Source organism: Molothrus aeneus, chromosome 3 (assembly GCF_037042795.1).
Source record: "Molothrus aeneus isolate 106 chromosome 3, BPBGC_Maene_1.0, whole genome shotgun sequence".
Lineage (NCBI taxonomy): Eukaryota > Metazoa > Chordata > Aves > Passeriformes > Icteridae > Molothrus > Molothrus aeneus.
This window is the reverse complement of record NC_089648.1, coordinates 25,803,204-25,826,356: the sequence shown is the minus strand read 5'-3', so window position 1 is coordinate 25,826,356 and position 23,153 is coordinate 25,803,204. Positions and strand designations below refer to the sequence as shown.

The 23,153-nt window shown below is 42.9% G+C and overlaps 1 protein-coding gene across 1 annotated transcript in view; it reads right to left on the bottom strand.

Moving 5' to 3' along the window:
* EPAS1 (endothelial PAS domain protein 1) overlaps positions 1–19,689 on the bottom strand; it is a 77,572-nt gene extending 57,883 nt beyond the window's left edge. Inside the window, exon 1 of the mRNA XM_066546513.1 lies at positions 19,419–19,689. Within this exon, the coding sequence (XP_066402610.1) occupies positions 19,419–19,444 (26 nt within the window). The 5' untranslated portion in view covers positions 19,445–19,689. The remainder of the gene's footprint in view (positions 1–19,418) is intronic.
* Between the last annotated feature and the right edge of the window lie 3,464 nt (positions 19,690–23,153).

The following is a 23,153-nucleotide window of genomic DNA, read 5'->3' as shown; positions in this document are numbered from 1 at the left end:
TTCCCCATGCTGCAATTTGTTACCAAGTGCTTCACTCCAATGATTGAACAGAGACAAACAAATGAGGGTACCAGTTCTCAAGCAACAAGAAAGCAGTTCAATAATTATTGCAAAAGTTAACAATGGTGTCCCCATAAAACCTTGCAAAAATCTGTTTGTCATTCCTATGCAATCCCTAAACCAAGATTTTTAAAGAGCCCTAAATACCATTTTCTCTGCCTTCATGGCTATAGTTCTGCACCCTACTGATGCTCCAGTTTATCAGATGATGATGCTAACCATGGTTGGTATCTTATCTCTGTAATCCCCCAGAGTTAGGCCAAGGCTAGTGTTGTACTAAGGGTATGTAAAAATGTCTTTTGCTGTGGAAACAACCACATGTAATTTGGTGAAAAGCCTGAATAAGTGGCATGTAATAATTATGGTTGCTAGTACCAAATGTTTGTTTTCTCAGGGAGAAAAAAAAAAAAGGCAAACCAGAATTATGTAAGAGCCCTTATCTATTAAACATCAGACTAAAAGTTGGTTCATACACATATTAACAAATTAGATATACAACCATGAGATGTCTGGTCAAAAAAAGCATGTATGGCTACTGAAATCAGTGGGGTTTTTTTTGTTGATTTGGATAGTATGAAAGTAAATCTGGTTTTCCCCTTCATCAACCCTTTCTGTCCTCTTGGTGTACCCTTTCCTACAGAGGAATACACAGCAATATCCCTGGCAGGCAAGGTGAAAGGCTGATGTAGCCCAGCATCTTCCCATCAGCCCACTTCAATCAGCAGACACTTCAAGGAGGACACAGAAAGCAGAGATGCTTCCCCAAAATGTTCTCCCAGTCTCTGTGCCTCTCAGCCTTCCCCTAAGCACAGACCCCAGGAAAGTCTGTTTGGTTAAACCTCAGCAGTGCCTACGGGTGAGGTTTTGATGACTGAAGTCCAGCACACACCCAAGCCTCAGCAGAACCCTTTGAAACTCCTGCTGCAGTAAGCCAGCATGACACTCAAGAGACAAGAACTGCCTTCACAGCTGCTGGTCCTGTCCTGCAGCCCTCCCTTTGGGCAGGCAGCCTGGAGCAGTCCCCTCAGGAGAGAGCCATGCTGCTGAGCAGAGCTCCCTCCGCAGGAAGGGCAGAGCCCTCGGCTCCTCCCCAGCGCCCAGGGAGCATCCGTGCTGCCACCTCCACCCAAAAACACAACCTCACCAAGCCTACAGGGGCTCTAGTACCAGCAAAAGGAAAGTGCCTCTTCTCTTCTCTTAAAGCTCCCTTTGCATTAAGCTCTTCTTTCAAAATTTTTCCCACACTTACTTGCTAAAGCAAACAAACAAAAAAAAAAATCTGGGTTTTTTTTCCCCCTATTTAGAGAAACTGAAGTGTGAAAACTGTGTAAGATGTTATAGTTCTTTCTGGGACTTTTGTGTTAACATTTTGAAAAGGTAATAATTTTTATTGCACAGCACCACATCCCTAACGAAAACTTTGAAAAACTCAAACAAAAAACCCAATACACCACAAGCAACAGTAAACATTTACTATTCACTTCTGCTTGTTCTGACAGATCTGTCAACCAGGAACGTTTTCAGATCTCTATATTTTGTGAGTATGGCTAAGACTATACTTCCTCACCATAGCATATGCTAGACTTTAATCTTAATTTTACTGTTCTTTCATTTCACTTTTTCCAACCACATTCATTTAAGCTTTTTAAGCATACTTAAACATACAAATGTACTAATTGTTGTTATTAGACCTATCCTCTAAGTATTCTGAATTACTACATCAGGCAGTAGGAGAAGCTCTTCCAAAACTCCTGAGGTCCTCAGTACTTAATGAGACTGGATTTTATAGTATGCATTACAATTGTTGTTACACACCTGCAGCATTCCCTCATGTGCACAGGTCCCTAATGACAGCATACAAGTCACACTGCATGAGACATGGTGTGTTCTGCTGTAATGTCACCAGGTTCACTTTCCCCACTGTCAGACTACAACCTCTGGGCAAGTGCCATTAAAAAACCTCTAAATTATAAGAATAAGCTAAAATAAATATCAGCACCTCTCTCTCCACAGCAGTACCTGTATGAGAAGTCTCTCATTCCCCCTGCACACTGCCAGGTGCTGTCACTTTGCCAGCTGCAGCATACAGCTCACGAGAAGCACTCTAACGCTCTTTGGCACTGTGAGCATAGCTGCATTTCTGCTGCTCCCAGTTTGCCTTTACACAGGCTCTTCCCTACATGAGAAGTTTATTTCTGCTCATGTAAAAGTTCAGCCTGAGAAACACCAAGCAAGCTCTTCACCTTCAGGGAGGAGCAGGCATGCAGGCTGAAAACACTCGGTGCTAGGCGAGCTGCTCCCTTGTGCTTTATCTGTGAGCACAGGCATTTTGGAAGCGAGTATCTGCCCTAACACATCCTCCAAAGGAGAGCAGTATCTCCGTGTGCCAAAAGCCGAGTGACGGAGGCTGCTGTGCCCCCAGAGATACCTATCGCTCCTCTCCTGCGGCAGGACACACATTGGAGGGGCCACGGGTGTCCTTAACACAAGGCTGCACAAAGCTCCAGGTGTGGCCGTGTCCCCGGTGACGCGAGGGACGCAGGGTGTTCCCGGCTCTGAGAGCAGATTAGCGCGCACAGCTACACGCGTGTTTACTTGACTGAGACCCACATTTAGACATGTACACAAGTGAACAATCCCGAGCTGTTTACTGGGACAAAACTGCCACTGACTGCAGTGGGTATCTGCTTGCCTGCACAGCTGAGGATTAAACCCTCAAACCTTCTGCAATGCCCATGTGCACATTTCTATCTCATCAAAGAAAAAGGAAAAGCGAATATGCCCATGTGACCGTGGATCTCTCCAACACTTGGCTACATTTGGATTCAGAGAGCACGTGTGCCTTTTTAACACTGCCAAAAAAAGGACTAAGGATCACCCCATGTTTTTTGAACAAGAGTTTCTAAATTTTCTTATTCTATATGCAGAGTAGATTTCTAGCTCTGACTTTATAAGGCAAAACAATTTTTTTGAAATCACTTAAAATGATGTACATCAGAGGAACATATTTCTTATTAAAAGAAATGGACTGTCAGGTCCTAAAATATCTCTCTAACTGCTTCCATTTGGAGAGAAAATCCATCTTTATTGACAGTGAAATGTGTTCTCCAGCTGGTTGAACACTGCTCAGCCCATCACCTTTTGCAATTCTCATGTGTCTTCCCTAATCTTAGGGCCAACTCCATCATCAGCCTACTTTTACCATACAATTCATATTTGGATGGCTTATCCAGGACTCCAAACTCCATTGCTGTGGAGCAAGCTTGTGGCTTTTCTCCATCATTGGTCAAAACATGTTGAAGTTAACCTGGTTTATTTGGCAACCATGCTGCTAGAGCTGTTTGGTCAAGCCAATAGGATGCAAGTCAGGATTTCTGGCTTTGCATCCATCTGTCAAAAATGCAGTACATGTTATACACACACCCAAAAAGTGCTCATATTCCCAATATTATAAAATGGTTTCCTAGATGTCAGTAGTATCACCACTCTATTACTCTGCCAATTCTCCAAGTATGGCATTTGCTGGACTGTAGCCATTAAAATGTTGATCCTAAGAATACAAGGTAACAAACCGGACTACAGACTACAGCCTTGAAGTGACCACAAAAGCTGTATCACAACACACATTAACCAGTAAAAGTTCGTTTTCCATAATAAATTAATCAGATTAAAATACAGTAATGCAAGAAGTCAGTCATGTGTAGGCAGCATGACATTTTCTATGACAACCTGGATTCACGGAAAAGGTGATAGTATGAGACAATTTAAACACAATCTCACATGACTGTGATGACTAAGTCAATATGAATGCTTTCCCTTAAAATGATTCTTCTGTTTCTTCAAAGCAGATGGCATTTAACTGGAAGATCATACATGACCTAGGAACTAGAACAGAAAAAAAACAGTACAGTCTATTGAGTAAGTTTACAAACATAGTAAAGTGACTATTTTGTCATCTCTATTCTTCAGCTTTCCAAAGCCATGCCAGGAACAGGTCTGCCAAAGAATATGAGTAACAGTTTGAAAATTGTGTTTAAACTGTGTAGAAAGTGTCAAGTTAGACAAACATCTTTCTGAAAATGAGTTACTGACAAAGCTCTGTAAGTACACACAGTGTTCTACATATAGCTACATGTGCAAACAGAAATATTTAGAAAATAATCAGCATAAAAGCAGTGACATGGCACAAGCTGCTGTGAAATACACTTTCAAAACACATGCAAATAATCTAGGCTAGTAAATGGTAAACATTATTAAATACACTTGCTTCAACAGCAATGCAAAACTAAGGTAATATTTTAACCACAGACAATTGCAGAAACAACTTGTGTGGAAGCATTAAAAACCATCAGCATGAAAATACTGTTTTCTGAAATTCCTATCATTGTCATTAACACTCTGGATACCCGGAGCATGTTTTCAAGGCAAATGTAAGGACGTTTAACTGAGGGACCATCAGCAATACCAACAATTTCAGAGCGCTCTGAAAATGCGTTTTCATTGCGCACTGCCTCCCCCACCCTCAATAAAGGCCTGTGCTTGTCACAGAAATCAGAGCCACAGCGGCACGTATTTCAGAGGTGCACTCAATCTGAAGCTGTGCCTCACGCTTATCTCGTCACGAGGCTGCAGCAGCCACCTTTATTGCCTTCAGCCATGTCGGCACTGACACACGCCCCCGCTGCGGGAGGTTTCCCCGTGGAAGGGTGCTTCCATGTGCTTCCATTGGCGTCACCACCGGGACACCTCCCGCCGCCGACATGGCTCGGCCGCACGTTTGCAGGACTGGCCTTTTAAAAAGTCGACCGTATAAACTGGGCAGTGACCAGAATGAGCCGCAGTTATACAAGAAGCAAGGAAATATTATGCAAGACCACAGGAAGTCAGAGGAGACAGCATTCTGGGCAGGCCTGGCAAGGAGTCTGTGTGAACTTCAGCTAACAAGCAAAGCTCGGTCATTGGCGCCAAATTCAGCAGAGAACATTCCCAGTGCTGCAAAGGATAACACTCCCCATGCTTTTGCCAGTGGGCTGCGTTCCAGGACGCCATGTACCTGATGAAATGCAGATAAAAACCGGGTCTTACTTTTGGCCAAGTTTTCACTTATTTTTAAAATTTGAGGCATATTTTGGTCCAACCCTTCTTAGAAGTGGCAAATGGTTTATTTTCATGGCTTTGCTAATAGATCACTTGCTCTTATGCTCCCTGTAATTTCAACTACAATAAGTGGCCTACAAAGAAAACATTTGGCAGAAGCCTCATTTTTTCCACACATCTTGCCCATCTCTACCTCAAGGCTCTCTGCTAATAGGATGTATGAAGATTATGGATTCCTTTTCCTTTGGCATTTTGGAATGACCTATGAAAATACACTTGGTGCAAAAGGATGACACCCACCTTGCAAAAGGATGACACCCACCTTGCACATAACTGTACTATTTTAGTCTGCTTCAATGTCAAAAGTAATTGTTTTGGGAGTGGGGTTTGGTGGTTTTATTCATTTTTGAAAGCTACCTCACGCAGGTCCTAGTTGGAGAAGACATCCACTAAAATGTAGAAAACTTGATTTCTGAAATGACAGAAAAAATTGGCCTTAATTTGGTAAACATTCATTGTCTAGCAATACATGAGTTCAGAGAGGTTTTATGCTTTGTTCCAGGATTCACCTTTAAAACATCAGTGATAAAATGCTGGAGGTGGAAATCCAGTTTTAGGTTCACACACACATAGTGCCAAATAAGAAGCACAGCATGTAGAGTCTTACACAACAAGAAACAATTACCAATTGTGATGAGAGTAGACAAAGCGTTCTCAAGAGAATCTATTTTATGTTTGTAATCACCCTCAAAAACACACAATAGCACTCTCCTTCCAGCAAATACATAATACAAACAAAAACCAAACAGTAGTACTGCCTTGACTGGGGGAAGTGATTCTGAGAAGTATAAGAGATCTTCAGTAGATACTGATTGCCAAAGCCAATGAACCAATTTTAAAAGTTTTCATCATTACCTTTGCTTATGGGAACAACAAAAATACCCAACTCTTAACAGGAGATTCCCGCCTTCAATGCGGTTTGCACATGAAAAGGTTCCCATAGCCTACTGCTCTTGCAAAAATAATTAAACAAGCACTGCAACAACACAGGAAAGTGAAAATGTTAGTGGTGACAATGCCTTCATTGTTACTGCCAGTATAACAATGCCCAAAATTAATCACAACCCCAACAATCAACACCAACGCACACACAGTTGGGCCTCTCCAACCAAAACAGATCTTTCTACAGCCGGATCCAGAGTTAAAGCTGTTGAGAAGTGCAGTTGTTTCTCCAGCTGAAGTCAGAGATTCCCATCCAGCAGAAACAAGTCTAGCTGCACTTCTCAAGGCCTGAGTGAAGTATACATTGGTGGTTTTAATGTGGCCAGTCTACATAGCCCACAGTATTGAGTGTTAGTAATAATCATAGTAGCACAGCAGTTTCTTCATCCAAAACCAGTAAGGTCTAAGCACACTGAAACACTTGGAAATGACCAGAGTAAGAAGCAGACTTTTATCTGTATCTATTTCTGCCAAATAGCAAGGCAAATAGCTCACAGAAAGTTTTTAAAACACCACAAGGATTAACTAGTGAACCACGCTGCAAAAGCAACAAGCTGTTGTGCCAACAAGGGCTCTAGCAAAAACACACTCCTCCAGATTCTGCAGACTCCTGGTGGATCCTGGAACCTGTAGCACAGCAAGCTGCAAGCTGGTAGCTGGCTGGCACTTGGACTTCTTCAGCCATAGCAAGTCTTTCATCTGTACAGGGAAATGGACTTGTGGCTGCAACGTTTCCCTGTAGCCATTACAACACCTGCTTCCAGTTATTTAGTATCCTTGAGATCTCTACAGCTCTGTCAGAAATAAAGGCAGACACACTATAACCGTGTAAACCTTGATCCCTTAAGGAAACAAGCTAGAAGGGGATAATTCATCTAATCACTGTCTCATCACCTATTAAAGTTTCTTTTGATATCCAAGTAGTTCACCGAGCCATAATCCTTCTCCAGACTTCCTATATGCAATCTATATTCAGCAACAGCAAACGATAATATACCTCCAACCACAAGCACAAGAAGGTATTTACCTCCTCTGAGGTGGAAAGGGAGATTGTCTTGACTCACAGGAGCAAGTATACCTCTAGGTTGAAGCCTTCTCTTTATTTTCCTTCAGTATGTTGATTTCATATTCCACAGCTTCACTAAAACATCTCCTGGTATGTGGGCAAACAGAGCACAATGAAATACATTTGCCCACCAAATATTCCTTCTTACAAGTGTAAATCAGAACTGATTTCCTATACAAGTAACAGATAAGAACAGATGCTTGTTTTACTTTCCTCATACCTTGCAAAGGTATTTCATTTGCTTAATCACCAGCTAAGGCTTGAAGTGAAATGATAATGAAACCCTCTTTCAAGAGGGATGAAGGTTTGTATCACACACAGCTGACATTTTATTTTCCTCAAAGGCATTTTCATGAAACCATACCCAGAGGTCTGAGGCAGGAACTGAACTCCATTTTGATAAAGGTTATAGATATTATGGATATGGAGGTTTTTTGGTACAAAAGCCCGAGCACTCCAACTGTTAATTAAGGTACAAAGAGAAACTTAGGAAACCAAACCAACAGGAGCACACAGGTCAACAAATGACTCAGTAGGCTCTATCCCTGGCTGTAACCTACTCAAAATGCAATATAACATGAAATCATTTTACAGTTGCACTGTATTCATCACATGACTCTCTCTGAAGGAATGCTCTGCAATGACTTCACGTTGGCAGTGTTTCTTCTCAAAAGGTTTTAACAGGTCAGGTGGCAGGCACTCTTCCTCTTTCAGCTCTGCCTTTAGGTGGACTTCTGGACTTCTGCTCCACATTAGCCATCACCGCACCCAAAATCCCTACTGTGACCTGCAATGCCGACTTTGTTCCCTGCTCATTTTATTCCCCACGTTAGAAGAACTCTGAAAAGTTCCTATTTGAATAAGCACCATTTGCTGTCATCTGCTTCCTTTAAAATACTTCTTTTTAAAAGTGTCAGAAAGCAATAGAGCTGGTCACTCTGGTTCATTGCTTCATATTTGCTGTTTGAGAAGCTGGAATTTAGTTACACCATGTTTACAGTGGCATTTAGGTTTGAGGGGCAGGGAGATGTTGTCCTAAGATCTGGTAGGCAAAGGGAAAGAAGTGTTACACAGATAACACAGCCTCTTGCACTATCTTCTTCAGGGCCTGCACACAGTGTGCAAAGCTGCCAAGTCTGTCTGAAACATTAGGCTTTTCTCACTCTCTCTTCTTTACACTAAACACTGCAGGGGCTCCGTCTTCTGGCCCACCCTGGCACCCGTATGTAAGAGAAGCCTTAACTGAATGAAGATCCACAGGCTTCAGTCTCTGTGAATGAGATTGTATATGCTGACCTCTAAACCCATGTCCCAATAACCCTGTGTGTCAGCACTCTTCTACTTTCTTACAGCTCTCAGTTCAAAGAAACTGAGAGCAAATGATTGCTGGAACCCTGCTGAACTCCCCATCTGCAGAAAAGACTGGTTTTGTTGTGGCGGCCAAACCCTCCTTTTCACTCTTACTGCCCCGTGGGTTGCTCACCTGCCTGCTCCATGATGAAATCTGAAAGAATAAGGGGTTTATCATCCCTGAGATGCTTTCAGGATGTTGCAATCCCCGGCTGCCGCCACCAACACCCCCACCTTCTCAATTGCTTGGGGCGTCTAAATTGCACATGGATCTTATATGACAGGAGGACAAATTCAAAGGTGAAGCAAGCGAAGGCGTAGGTCACCCGCCAGCACGTGGGTGTAACCTACATATTGAGGGATAATATGGAGTGGTGCAGTAAAGAAAGCAATTAACCTGGTAATATAGGAGTGAGAGATAACCAAACTCCTTCCACTTGACAACCTCCTATTAAAGCATTTTCAAGTTAGGTTTATTCTACAAGCTTCTTGTCAGCATATCTACAGCATTGTGTTAGGCATAGAAATAGAAAGGCTCCATTTTTAAAAGTTTACAGTTTAAATAAATAAGACACACAAAGGGTGGAAGGAAGGATGTGCTACCATCCCAGTTTTCCAGACTGGGGAGCTAGGATAACTACAGTGAGCAGCCACACCACACTGTCCAGTGTGGTGTGTCCATTATCAATGCAATGCCCTGAGTACACAGCATAAAACAAAGAGCTGGGCTGAGCAAGGGGCTTTTAGAGAGGATGTGGAGGGGAAAGGAGACAGAAGAAGCAGAGGCCAGACCCACTTGCTAAAGCTGTTGTTCAGCAGCCAGGTCAACAACCAGACTCGACTTTCACAGCCAGCTCTACTGAGAGTGGTGAACAAGCTCAAGAAACAGAATCTAAAACATTATTTTATTCAGCTTCACTGCGCTTTGGCCCAGCTCCCCATGCCAGAGTCTTTGTTCGGGCCAGTCATGCAGCTGACAAACAAAAGTAGGGTTGGGGGGTTGGTTTTTCCTAAATGGGAAATAATGGCTGTTTCGAAACACCAGCATAAAGTTTCCCTGAAGATATCTGCACTGGCTTCTATTTCATTTTCAAGCCAGCACATGCCTAAGAGAACGGGATAGTCCCCTTTTGTGAATCACTGGGAACATAATACGGCTTTGCTGTTACGTAAAAAAGCCAGTAGAAGCATTGAGGCAACTTGAGCACAGAAAGGATGTTCCTATAAAAATGTCCCTCTGATTAGTAATGGCAATAAACACATCCTTCAAATCATTCACAGGGGAGAAAACCCAAGAACCAGATTTATTAACACAAACTGATAATCTTACAGCTGCAGCACAAAACCAGCCCACCCGCAGCTGAAGCAAGCTATGCTCCCTCAGTGAAATGTGACATCTTCCACCTAACCACGCATGGAAAAGTGCTGCATTACGCAATGAAGGTGGTCAACACCGCCAAATGTATACCTTCCCTAAAAAGCATAAATAACACAGTTTTGTTAAGAACAAGCGTAATTATCTGTCTTGAGGCATTGGTTTCCTGCTCTGCAAGCAAAACTCAGCCATCCCATGTGCAAGAACTGCCCAACTCAAACTCTCTGCACTCTTCAATATGCAAGACAACCTTACAGGACAACAGGAACTGTCTCCCAGATCAATATGGGGATAACTGGAAGCAGTAAACCGAGAGCCACATTCGTCATGGTTTTCCTTTGCGACAGAGGAGGAACAGAAAAAGCCAGCAGTAGGCAAAGCCTCGCTGTTCTTCCAAGACCATATGCTGAAGGCAATATGTAGAGGCTATTCCAAAATGCTTACCCCTTCCCAAAGGCTCTCCACCTTCACTGAATTAGACAAATGCAGCTTTTCCAGAAGAATCATCTGGCAAAAACTATAGGAAAATACCAAAAGCACTTTCACCAACTTGCAATCTTCTCTCACAGGTTATGAAACACAGGGGAGGCAACTGAGACCTTAAAAAAAAAAAATAACCTGGAGCGTAGTATAGTTCTAACTGGTCACTGGATTTGTATTCCAGAGAAAAACTGCCTAAGGAGTAGTGGCACGATAAAGCCATTTAATGCTGAATTTCTTCTCACACATCCACGTATGACGCTGACATTCCACAGATCACTCAAAAGGCATTTTTGTTCTAAGCAAACTTCCTATCAGCTTTAAGTCAATACTCACCATAAATACCTGAGAGTCTGAAGACAGTGTCATTGCCATCAGCTAACGAGTTTATTTCATCATAATGCCACACAAAAATCTAACCAGGAGCAACAATGCTTATCATCTCAGAAGATACTTTGCTATTTGCAACGACTTTTGGATACAAATTGCACAGACAGCTAAAAGCTGGGCACATTCCTAGCAACATTCCCCATTTACAAGTGTAGAAATACAGAGGGGGTGGTTTCTTAACGTCTGAAAGATCTTTGAAGTATTTTGACAATAAGCACCCAATAATACCTCGAATTTACTGGCAGAGAGGGTGATACAATTGTGAATGAACAGACAGGGCCTGAAGACCAACAGCAGCCAGAGAATGTCCCAAACACAATGCCTGAATAGGATTGCTTTGTAGTTTATCATACAAATGCAAGTGCAAATGACTACAGCTGTGATACCACAAGCTTAAGCAGTTTAAGCACCTTTTTATGGCAGCAAATACCTTAGATATGCTAAGGGTGAAACAAAATACAAGGAATGTTCTTTAAAGTATACTTCCACCACCTTTATAAAAGCTGCCTAATAACCATCCCACTTCATACTTGCTTCAGCTTATTACCTAAGCAAATATTTATCTTACTAGAGCATGAATAGATCTAAAGTTAAAAAAATTATACAGTAATTTTTGAACACCATAAGACAACTTGCACCAAAATTATGAGCCCTTAATGGATATTTTCCCATGCAGATTAAAAAAAAGTTCATAAGTCCTCTGACACCACAAATGACCATCAGTTTTCCCTTTTAAGAAGAGAAGAATAGGGCACATTTTTAAGATTTCATGCAACTTACTCAGGCCACTGAACTGGGTTCTTAAACTGAAACCATTCAGCAAACCACCTTCTGTGTACTAAATACTAGATATATAAGGGATTCAGAAGCTGACTATGTAAAGAAAACACGTGTACTAGGCCAAAGGTTGATATCACCTGGGATGACTATATTTCAAGATATTATTATATCTGCTACTTAAAGCAATAGCTTTCCTGGGAAAGGCAAACATGTCTATCTCTCAGCATATGCAGGCAGGTTTTCGAGAACACGGCTCTGAAATTATCAGTCCCTTGAGAGCAAGTTAGAAATTCTGTAAACATGCTGTTTTCATCTCTCCCATATTTTGACTTTCTTGTCTGTTGCGTCAGGAGCCAGTGAGGGGTTATGGCGAGCCTTCATTGCTAGGTTCTCAATTATACTACAGTCTTTAAAAAGCTGTTCACATAACCAAAGCTAGAGAAGACCTTTGTCATTGCCAAGTCACACTTCCTGCCTAACCCAAGCCAAAGAGGACTAAATATTTTCATCAGACCTGGTAACTTGTCTAAGCAATTGCAGTTTTTGAAAGACTGGGGCTGTTTTGAATTCAAGGCTTTAAGTGATGAGGGCCTTGTAAATACTGTAAAAAGAATACCTAATACTTTGGTTTAGCAGACAAATTTGAAGATTTCCCCTGAAAGGAAGACAGGAATCTGATTGAGGTCAAGTCACCAAACCAGTGTGTTGTAGACTTCAGTACAGTAAAGATCTGGAAAAAAACCCAATTAAGTCTAACACCAGAAAAGAAAGACAAAGAAAAAATAAAAATATTTAAATTAACAAGAGACTAATAATTACTTAAGTCTCATTCAAACGAATTTACAACATCTGGTTTTCAATTAATAACATAGTGCAACACAGGAAACCTTATAAAACGGAACCCAAATCTAAAATGTTTCAGCAGTCTCCAAATGTCTTGACAATTTCACAACCCAGTCCCTTCATTTTAGTCTAGCTCAAACTAGAACACTAGCTTTTGTTTCCCTTGTGCACTGGAAAATTATTTTCCAAGAAAATATTTGTTTTTACAGAAAATATTTACCAACTGCATCTGCAGCTTTTCCACCACTTGGTACCATTGATGAAAATTTGCACTACATATCTTACCTTCATTTGCTCAACTCTAACCACATATATTTTGATATATTAGACAATGAGTAACAAATATTTACAATAGATTAAGTTCACGTTTCGGTAGTTCCAAATAATTTTGAAATTATCCCAGTAATGTTACTACACATATACCTTCAGACAGACTGCCTGCTATCAAGTGCCATAAGTTACACCCACATGATTCATCCATTAGGAGAGCTGCTCTGTTTAAAAAAAAAACAAAACCAAAACCAAACCACACCACCCCCCCCAAAAAAAGTCGCCATGCACAATCCTCCTCATATCACTTCTAATTTTAGCTTTTCCTTAGATAACACAATTTCCCGAAACAAAATGAGACTGCTCACACTCTTCTAGCTCCAAAATGTTATTGCAAAAGCATTGTTATTTGTAGAAGTAGTTCAATACACACAATATTTAATATTCAAATATAAAGGGATGTTTCTGTGCTTCAGCCGTCTGTTCTGCCAGGGCTGTGTAGAAGGAGGTGAAAACAACTAGGAGTTACTTTTTTTTTTTTTGTTTTGTTTGTTTGGGGAGAGGGTTTAAAGAATGAGGCAGGCAACAGAGAGCAGTGTAGGACCCTGCACTCATCACTGTTCACTCATATATATGAAAAAAACAAGCAAACAAATCCCAGCCAAATCCCATAAAAGTCCGGTTGTTCTCTCCATCAAAGTCCTACTTTGCAGTCTGTCCAAATTCTGGCCTGGAGGTTTTGTTCATGCAGGTCAGAGCTGGGATTTAGGGAGATGCTCAAGAAGTAGGGACTAGAGGAATAGCCAGGCACAGGCAAGACGGAGTTTAAGAGACACTTCTCGTTGGAAACATAATATGCTGCTGAAATCTCTTTGAGCAAACAGTCACTTTGGTTCTACAGATTCTCCACAAATACTTGAGATTAAAACACTACTTAATAATGCTACTTAATGTTTGTTTGAAATCAAATCAGTGCATAAATACATACACAGCAGAACGAAGCAGCATTTGTAACTTGGGGGGTGGTTCAACATATTTACATTAGGAATAAAAACCACTGAGGAGCTGTATTATCCTGGTTTTGTCCTACTTGAGAGCACAAACAAAATAAAAAAGTGTTTTTTCCTCCTGCCCAAATGCACACAATTTGTTTATAAGCTTCAATAAGCCAGTATTAATTGTCCACCCATAGGCTAACACAAAGTATGTGTAATGTTTCTGCATTTTTCGAACTTCTTGGAGGCAACACCCTAAACATTCCCCTAAATCAAAGAAAACTGCTGATTCCACATATTAGCACACAGAGAAAGGGTCAAGACCAGGGCACCTCTTTGACTGAAGATCAGACATAAAAATTCAACTAAAGCAACTTTGCTCCTTGTCTGGCAAAACATTTGATGAGTTTCTATAAAATAAATACTGAATATTTGCTGTGTCACATAAAGCAATGGACAGAGAAGCATAATAGAGATGCTATCCAAATCCAAATGCTTTGTAATAACAGTCAAGTAAATTAAATTACATGTCTAACTGTTTTCAGGCCCAAATATGCCCATTTAATCAAAATTTATTATGGCAGATTTTGTTTCAGCAAAATTTTCTAGACCTAAATGAAGTCACAGAGGAAAAAAACAAAATCATAAATAGATTTGATCTCAAGAAGAACATAATTAAGTGAGCTACTTTGGAACACTACTTATTTATCAGCCAATTGGCCTACTGTACTTTATTAAGCTACTTTCCAAATGCATAATAAAATAGTTACCCATTTTACACACTTCAGAAAGTGTCTCATAAAAAGCAGGTCTGTAAATGCAAGAAGTTATTTTTTTTATATATAAGCAGTCAAGGTTTTATCCTCACCAGATAACTACTTTATTATATTGTCTTTTAAGCAAATTGAGCACAAGAATGATAAATGAGAAAAAACCTGCCAGATGCAGTAATATTCATACCTGCACTTCTCTTCATTTAAGAGAAGGGCTCTGTCCATCTTGTGCCAGTTACTAGGAGTAGAACTATTTATAACTATTAAGATATGCATGTCACTATGAATATTGGAGTAATTAACACAATAGCATTTCACAAAGACCTTTAGCAGAATAAAACCATTCCAAGTATTTAAATTATTTTTAAATACAATCTGCCTTTGTATTGCTCATTTCCTTACTCTAATGTTTATCCTAAGAATAGCAAAAAGTTTAATGCTTGAAGAGTTCTGCTCAAACCACACCTAACAGGAGCTCCTGCTTGGAACCTGAAAACAAAAATACTTGATGTTTATGAATCCATCATAGTTAAAAGTATTACAGAGAGATATAGAGAGATCCATTTTGATACTCACGATGGATCTCCTGAATTCGCAGCATAAATGCAAAACTGGTTATTAGCAAAGTATCTCTAACATGCACGACATTCTTAATGACCCACACAAGATAAATGTGACAGAGATGCAGAGATAAGGGCATGACACAAAGATTGTGTTTATGAAGGGCTGACAGATTTTTAAATTGCTCTAGGGCCAAGCACTAAACACAAGCAGAGCAAGCCCTTGGAGCAACGCTGTGAAACACAAATTCCCAGATGCTCAGATCACTTTGGGAGGACGGTGCACACTGGGAGGCACTCACACTGCACACCATTCCCACAGCAAAAGCCTTTCAGTCTTCATCAAGCTGAAATACTTTGGCTCTGTGGAGATGAAACCACAGGAGCTGGGCAGCAGAAGACAGCAGTTCCCAAGCAGGCCAGGTCACCAAGCCAGAGCTCAGCCCAACCTCTGCTCCATGTCACTGCAGGCAAAGGCAGAGCCGGGGGCAGGCGTGAGCCTGTCCCTCCTCATTCCTGTACCCTTGGGCCACCCTCTGGTAGAAAAGCCAGACATCTCTAGAAATCAGAAGGGGCAGGGAGTACAGAAACAGAAGGGGCAATGCCAAAGTAGGAGGGCTATGAGTGGCCAGGATCATTCAAGATGTCCTGCAAGCTATGAAATGTCTGAATTTGTGGTGCTGAAACGTAAATACAAATTGCTTAATGTTAACACACCATAAATATGTGCTAAACAGCCAATTTCAACAGATTGTTCACCAGGAATTCAGGAGATCACATTTCTTTTTCATAACTCCAAATAAGAAAAACTGCAAGAGCAGATGTGAACACAGAAGCAAACAGAAGTAACTAAAATATGTGGGCTATGCATGGGGTGATGTTGAGCAATAATAAAACTTGAAAAAAAAATTTTTATGGAGCTGAGTAATCTATGAAATAGTCTGCAAAGGAAAGTGTTCTAACCTCCATCAGTTAAAGTACATAAAGTGAGGTTTAAAAGAGTGTAAGGACAAACTTGGGTTGGCAAGAGAATGGACAAGACGATCTGTCACCACCATCACAGAATAACAGGCAACAGGGAGTATACCTGGCAATAGTGACACACAGAAAATGTACTGGGGAGAACAAAACTGAGACTTGTATGTTTCTTGAAATCTGCAGTTTAACACCTTGGCACATCCAAATGCTCACATTTCCTGACATCCAAATTATATCCATTACAAGCGAGCAACTACCTGAGCTCTGGAGAGCTGTGCCGTCAGGACAGTTTCCTCATCCTGAGGAGGAACAGCCAAGAGTGACCTCAGCTTGGCAAAACCACTCTCCTGAAGGAAAAAGGTCAGCAAAATTTGAGGCACAAAGCACCTCATTAGAGGGGCTCAATGTCAAATAAAGCCCAAAGTAAAAGGGTAAACGAAAGCAGTCTATTAACTAGACAATTAATGGGGGCAATCCCATTTCTTTACTATCTGGGCCAGAAGAAGTTAAACAGATTTATTTAACATTACATGGTTATGGTCACAAAACATACTGTGTAATTACACTAGCACAGAAACACCCTGAGCTGCAAAATTGGTATATTTTTCATACAACTGGAAAACAAACAGAATTTCCCAAGTAACAACACAACTGAAAAGGTGAAGCCAAATGATGCATCCTTCTCAGTGGTACTTGACTTGTCCTGAGCCTGGCTTCAAACTTTTCTCAGACACTGTCGTCCATCCAGAAGTGTTCATTTAACACAACATCCACTCCTAACAAAGTAACTGTCTTGCAAATCATTAAAAACCACATCAAGATATTGTATCAGACTGCTCGAATTACATTGGGACTTACCTACTAATTGTTGTTGTACTGCACAGCTGTACAGATCAGATACTTTACCCTTAGCTTTCATTATACGCTAAAATGTGTTATGCCCTTTGATTCCTCCTCTCCCTCTGGCATTCTAAGAGAGTATCTAATATTGTGTAGATTTTTTTAATAAGTTAAAAGAATAAACATATTAATTTCAGCTCTGAATCTTGGACTAACTTTAAATCAGCCTACTGAAAGTGCCATAACATTTGTTCCAAATAAAGCAACTGCTCTTTTCTGCTAGCAAACAGAGCTTCAAATGAGGACCTGAGGATGTTCTTCAACTTAAAGGGACCATTAAGAGAATCAAAGATTATCTTCCTTAGAACATTTGTTTAACAGTAAGAGATCTGCTCCTCAACATAGTTTCAGAGCTGCCTGGAAATCTGGTAACACTGCCCCACCTTTTCTCCGTGAAAGTGATTTATAAATGCTATTAGCAAGTAAGGTTAGAGATCCTAGTTGCATATCTGGATAGAGATCAAGCAAACAATACACTAACTGTCCAACTCAAGGCAATAAACCTACTCTATAACAGTACTGGAAAATTAAGAGAGCAAAACTATCTTGTTTCAACAGGCTACATAGGGTACATCCCCAGTAGGGATGTCCACAGCACACTGACAGAGAGGCACAAACCAGCTATCTGAAATCCCTCTTATGACACTCTCCCAGTTCTTCCACAAACATTAATTTACGCAACAATCCCATGAACCAGATAACAACTAGCCTACTTCTGAGAGAAACAGAAAAATTGTCATTGAATGTCACAATATTTAAAAGCAGTGAGGGAGTCAGGATCAGGGTTCAGACTTCAGTCTTGTGAAGCCTGTGTAGTATCTGAAGAGTATTTCCCCAAACCACTTCAGTGTGCTGTCCTGCAAGATTAGACAGCGCTCAATCCCTCACTCTGCTTGAAAGGAAGAGGTTAAAACTGAAGAGATTAAGAGTGCCCCGTTAAAAAGAGGTGATACAATGAATGCAGTGTATTTCCAATATACACACTATTTCATCCTCTTGCCTCATAAACTAACACATTTTTAACTACATTGTACTGTACTATATTTTTTACTTTTTCAACCAAAGACACAAAACGTACGTATATTTTGTACTCTGCACTCTACCTAGAACAAAATACACTTGAAGCAACAGTTTAACCTTAATACGTTAGTTTCTGATAAACTGAGGAAAACAGAACTACAGGGAAAAGGTATGATTTACACTGCTATACCTCCCCTACTACATCGTCATAGGGTGACTCAATAAAAAAGGAGCTATTACACAAACAAAAACCCAGGGTTTAAAGTTTAATGCATGGTAACCGGATAGTACACACGACAAATAACAACATAAAATTCTTAGTCTATAAACCACATTGCTTATAAAGAGAATCTATGGCCAGAACAGTAACCTGTGCTGATAATCGACGGATCCTGCCTGCTGTAGAAAACAGACTGAATACATATCCTTTCACAAGACTTCATAGACCTTTATTCACTTGCTTACTTTTCCCCATGTCCGTGCCCTCTCGCACCCATAGGAATTGTTTATAGCTTTGGAGCAACAAGTAGATAATTCTTCTCTTAATCTCCACCTGTAACATCTGTGTTATGGACCGCTGAGTTTTATTTTGACGTTTGTTCTCAAGAACCAACAAGAAAACACTCTTTGATGAGCTACAAAACTACCAGTGCGTTACTTTGATCCCCTCTGGCAGGGTCGCTCTGGCAGTGTGGGAATGGCTAGCTTTACATCTCTCGCAAAGGGCAGCAGCAAACGAGGCGCTGGGCACTCCTGGAGCTCTCGGCCCTCCGGGAAAACCCGCTGACAGCTGAGGAGCCCCGTGAACCGCGGGAGATGCACCGCGGCCAGCGCCTCGGACTGGAGAGAGGAGGTGTCGAAATATTTACACAGCCTGGCAATTTCATCCACGCGACTTTAGTTATAAAACACGTTTTACTAAGAGTGCTGCTACCTTCAACTGAAAAACAGTACAACTATCTTTAATTGAAAAATAGTTTCCTACTACCTCTGCCCTGGCTGATAGCAAGCCCTGCCACGGCGTACACGGCAGTGGCCGCACACCGGCCGGCTGGCCCTGCCTGCCAGGTGCACCTGCCCGCAGCCGGCACGGCCGGGGCCGCCTCCGCCGGGCCGGGGCCGGGCGCGCTCTGGGCCGCGGTGCCGCCGGCGGGGGCAGCTCCCCGGGCAGGCGCTCCCCGGCTCGGCGGCGGCCCGGACGGAGCGCGGGTTACCGCGAACGGGCGCGGCGCTGCTCCCCGGCCCCTCTCCCCGCCCGGGCTGGGCGAACTAACTCACTCACACTCACTCGCGCCGCAGCCGGTCCCCGCAAAGGCTCCGGGTCGAGCCCTCGCACAGGAGCGGTGGCGGGGGGAGGCGAGGCCGCGCCGTCCCGCCGGCAGTGCCCCCGGAGCGGGGAGTCCCGCGGCCCAAGGGGGCAGCCGCAGAAGGAGGACACAGCGGCCCGAGCAGCCCGGCGCCTCGCCCGCGGCCCCTCACCTTTTCTTCTCCTTGTCAGCTGTCATCCCGGCGGCTGCTGCCGGCTCCTGCGCCGCCTCCCGGGCCGGGGCGCGCTCAGCACCTGCCCGCGGGACGCGGGGCTCCGCGGGCGCCGGCGGGCGGGGAGCGGGGTCCGGTTCGGCCGGGTCGCCCCCGAGGCGGGCGTACAGTCTCAGGACACTGCCGAGGATTGTACGGCCCGCCCGGGGGAGGCGGTGGTAGCGGCGGCTGCTGCGGCGGGACAGGAGCGACGCGGCGGCGGGGCTCTGCAGCTCGGCGCCGCCCGCAGAAAGTTCTCACTTTAAACCTTGGGCAGCCGCCGGCCGCGGGGGCAGGGCCGGCCCCCTCCGCCCGGGACCCGGCCCGCACGGCCCGGCCCCGCCGCCGCCGCCGCGCCCGCCAATGGGGGCCGCCGGGGCGCCCCGGGCTCCCCGCCCCCGGCACCGGCCCGGCCGGGGGTCAGCGGGGCCGCTCCGCCCCGCCGGCCCCGCTCCGGGCTCCCGCACACGGGCACCGGCCCCTCCGCTGCCGTCTTATTTTTTAGTTATTTAAGTTTTTGGTTATTGAACTTTCTTATTTTTTTTAACTTTTTTTTTTTTTTTTTCCCTCAGAAGTGGTTTCTCCCCGCCGGTGCGGTCCGAGGCCCGCCGCAGCACCTGCCCGGCGGCTGCGGGGCTGCCCCGGCACCGAGCGCTGCTCCCGCAAGCGGGGACTGCCCCGCACCCGGCCCCTGGAGGGCCCCCCGTTCAGGCCGAGGCGGGGGTGTTGAAATAATAAATTTAAAATTACGAAAATAAAAGCCGCAAGGACGGTGCGGGCTTGGAGCGAGGCCCCGGAGCCATCGCAGGCGTGCGGGGCCGCCCTGCTCCGGCCCGGCTGAGCTCGGCCCGGGTCGCGCACGGAGGAGAGGGAGTGTGGCGGCGGCTTGGGGCAGAGGGATGTGCAAGGAAGCAAGGGCTGTTCTTTTGCCTCCCTGATGGGACTTCCTTCCTCTCCCTGTTTTTTCGATTTTATTTTCTGTGCCGTAGTGGATATTTCAATTCAGGCACTTTTAAAACTCGTGGTTGATGACACACGGTGAAGCGAGTCTGTGGCAAGAAGCGCCAAAGCTCATCTCATGCTAGCACCTGCTATGGCTTGCTGCAGTTAAGATAAATGTAAATAATAATAAAAAAAAAACCCTCTTGCTTTGACTTTTGTTTATTTTACACCAAAGCAACTAACATTCCTAGACAAGGGATTATGAAAATTTTTCCTGATCTTGTCTTTCAGCATGGTAGAAACTTCAGCCTTATCCTCATGCTCTCTAAGGCTTACCTTACATTTTTATATCTTGAACCAAATGCAAGCCTTTGCATTAGGCTGCACAAGGTTTTCTTTACTTCTGGAAAATGGAAGTAATGTCAGCAACATGAGCCAAACAAGAGTTATTTCATGCTAATTCAAATTTGAGCCATTTCCCCCATGCCATTTCAGAGGCTGGTTTGTATACAATGGGTCAGAGGGTGTTTTCCTTTTCTTTTATACAGTATGAAAGTTTAAAGAAATGCATTTGGGTTTGAATTTGCATATTCTCCTCTCAAGTCTGAAAGGAGCTACACATGCTTACACAGCAACAGCCTAATTATGTGGTAACAGTTGGGTTTTTTTTCTTGTTATACAAGAGAACCTAAACAAAAGAAACCCACAAATATTTAAAACCTAAGTAAACTTAGTCAAACAGAATTTGTGTATGCAGGACTAAATTTAACCTTCTGGGAATACGAGGATGCAACAGGATCAAAGACCCAAGTCACTCATTTCCTAGATTAAATAGACCTCTTCATCCTTCATTGATCTCTGCTGATGTCAATGCTCCTTGCTGTATCTTAAAGCACTTCACTTGGATAAACAACTTGCCTTCAAAAATCAGACAAGAAAAGCATTCAAACTGACTAAATCTAAACCACTCAGTAAATTTTAATTATTTCACATCTAGCTCATTGGCCAGACTCCTGTTGGCTCTGCCTACATGGATATGGTTGTAGTTGATTAACAGTGAAAATCTCTGGCTCTCTTGGCCAGCAGGGCCTGAAGGTGCTTTGGCAACGGGAGAATTCACATCTGAGTGCCACTCAAGAACCTGTCCTGTCCTCTGCACAGACAGGTTGGTGGGTTTCAGCACAGGTCAGTGCTCAGAAAAACAGGGATCTTGCTGCTGCATTAGGAAGCTGAAGCAAGCAAGACTGAATGATTCTTACAGCTCCCTCACAGCTTCAGTTCTTGAAGTTGTCTATACTATAATTTCTGGCAAATGAGCTCCCCATCTTGAATATGAAAGGAAAAAATGGCCTGTCCTCTAGAGTTTACTTTAGTTATTAATTCTCTCTCTTTCCCAGGACTGTTCAGGGAGGGGAAGATCAAATGTATCTTTAATACCATGGTCAATTTACGAGATGCATTCTGTGGTGATAAGGGACAGCACCTTCAGGGAGGCTTGCTAGAGTTTCTCCTTGCTGGATAACAGTGGAGAGAATCACATAATTGGATTTTCAAATGCATCTCATTACTATTTAATTTCCTTTATGATGAGTCAGTATTTATTAACAGTACCCACCATAATGTGGACTTTCTCTAACCTTATACTACTCAGAAGCTTCGATAGGAACTACACCATTAGTGAGCACATTTACTCTACAAATCTGCTCTATTTAACCACAGAAGATACAGCTTCCAGAAAAGCCAAACAAAGCCTTAAACTGACAGTAAGCACACTTTGTTCTCTTGATTACTAATCACTGTTGTAATGGCTCTTTCTATTTCATATTCCTATTTTACTCCTTCCATTTTACCTTGAATTTGCTACATTTTACACTTTGCTTAGTAGATACAACTCAGATAAAATCTCACGGAAGAGGAAAAAGTGCTCAGGAAACTTCATAAACTGAACTTAACAGGTGTTACCTCCTCTTTTTCCTCCCCCCATCAAAGATTTCAGCAGGATCAACATACTAGATGGGACTTCTTTACTTTTGCTGGTCAGGGAAAATACAAGCTGCTGTGTCTTATCCATTCTGTTCTGGGAAATATTAGAGAAGATGACGCACATTGTTTCTATGTGAATTATTCTAGAGATGTTATAGGAACACAAAGTTTTTAATTTCTAAATGCAGGCTTCAGGTGATGTATTTGAAAAGTCATTGACACCTGCCTTGGTACCAAATGGGTTCTTGAACGGTCCTTCAAGTCTAGAGGGGATCAGTTTATGTCAGCTGTGACTGGACTAAACTCTGGGGAAAAGAGAGACTTAGGAAAAAACCCCGGTGGTGTGAGAGCAACTTTCACAGCCCACACTGAAGTTTGAACTACATTGACAAGCTAGGAAATCTGCACAGGGTAGTGACAGGGTCCCTGGTGCTCATGGGGAACACCCCATCACCCAAACATGATGCTGGCAAGCTCCTGATTACTGCCACTTATTCTGAAACACACCAGTGATTTAGGACCAGTTATGCTGCATTGTTTTTTCCAAGGATATGCATATGGATGTAATCCACCATCCAAATCAGCACTTACACCAGTTTGGATGCGCATAGCCCTCATCAGCCAAGTGAAAGCACTTCGAGTACTCCACTTATGTATGCATGCTACTGGCACTGTACTGACTGAAGAGTATTGGGGAAACAAAAATTTCACACTGCTCGGCAATTGATGCTCCAGAGTAGTCAGAAGAAAACATGGATACTCCATCTCTTG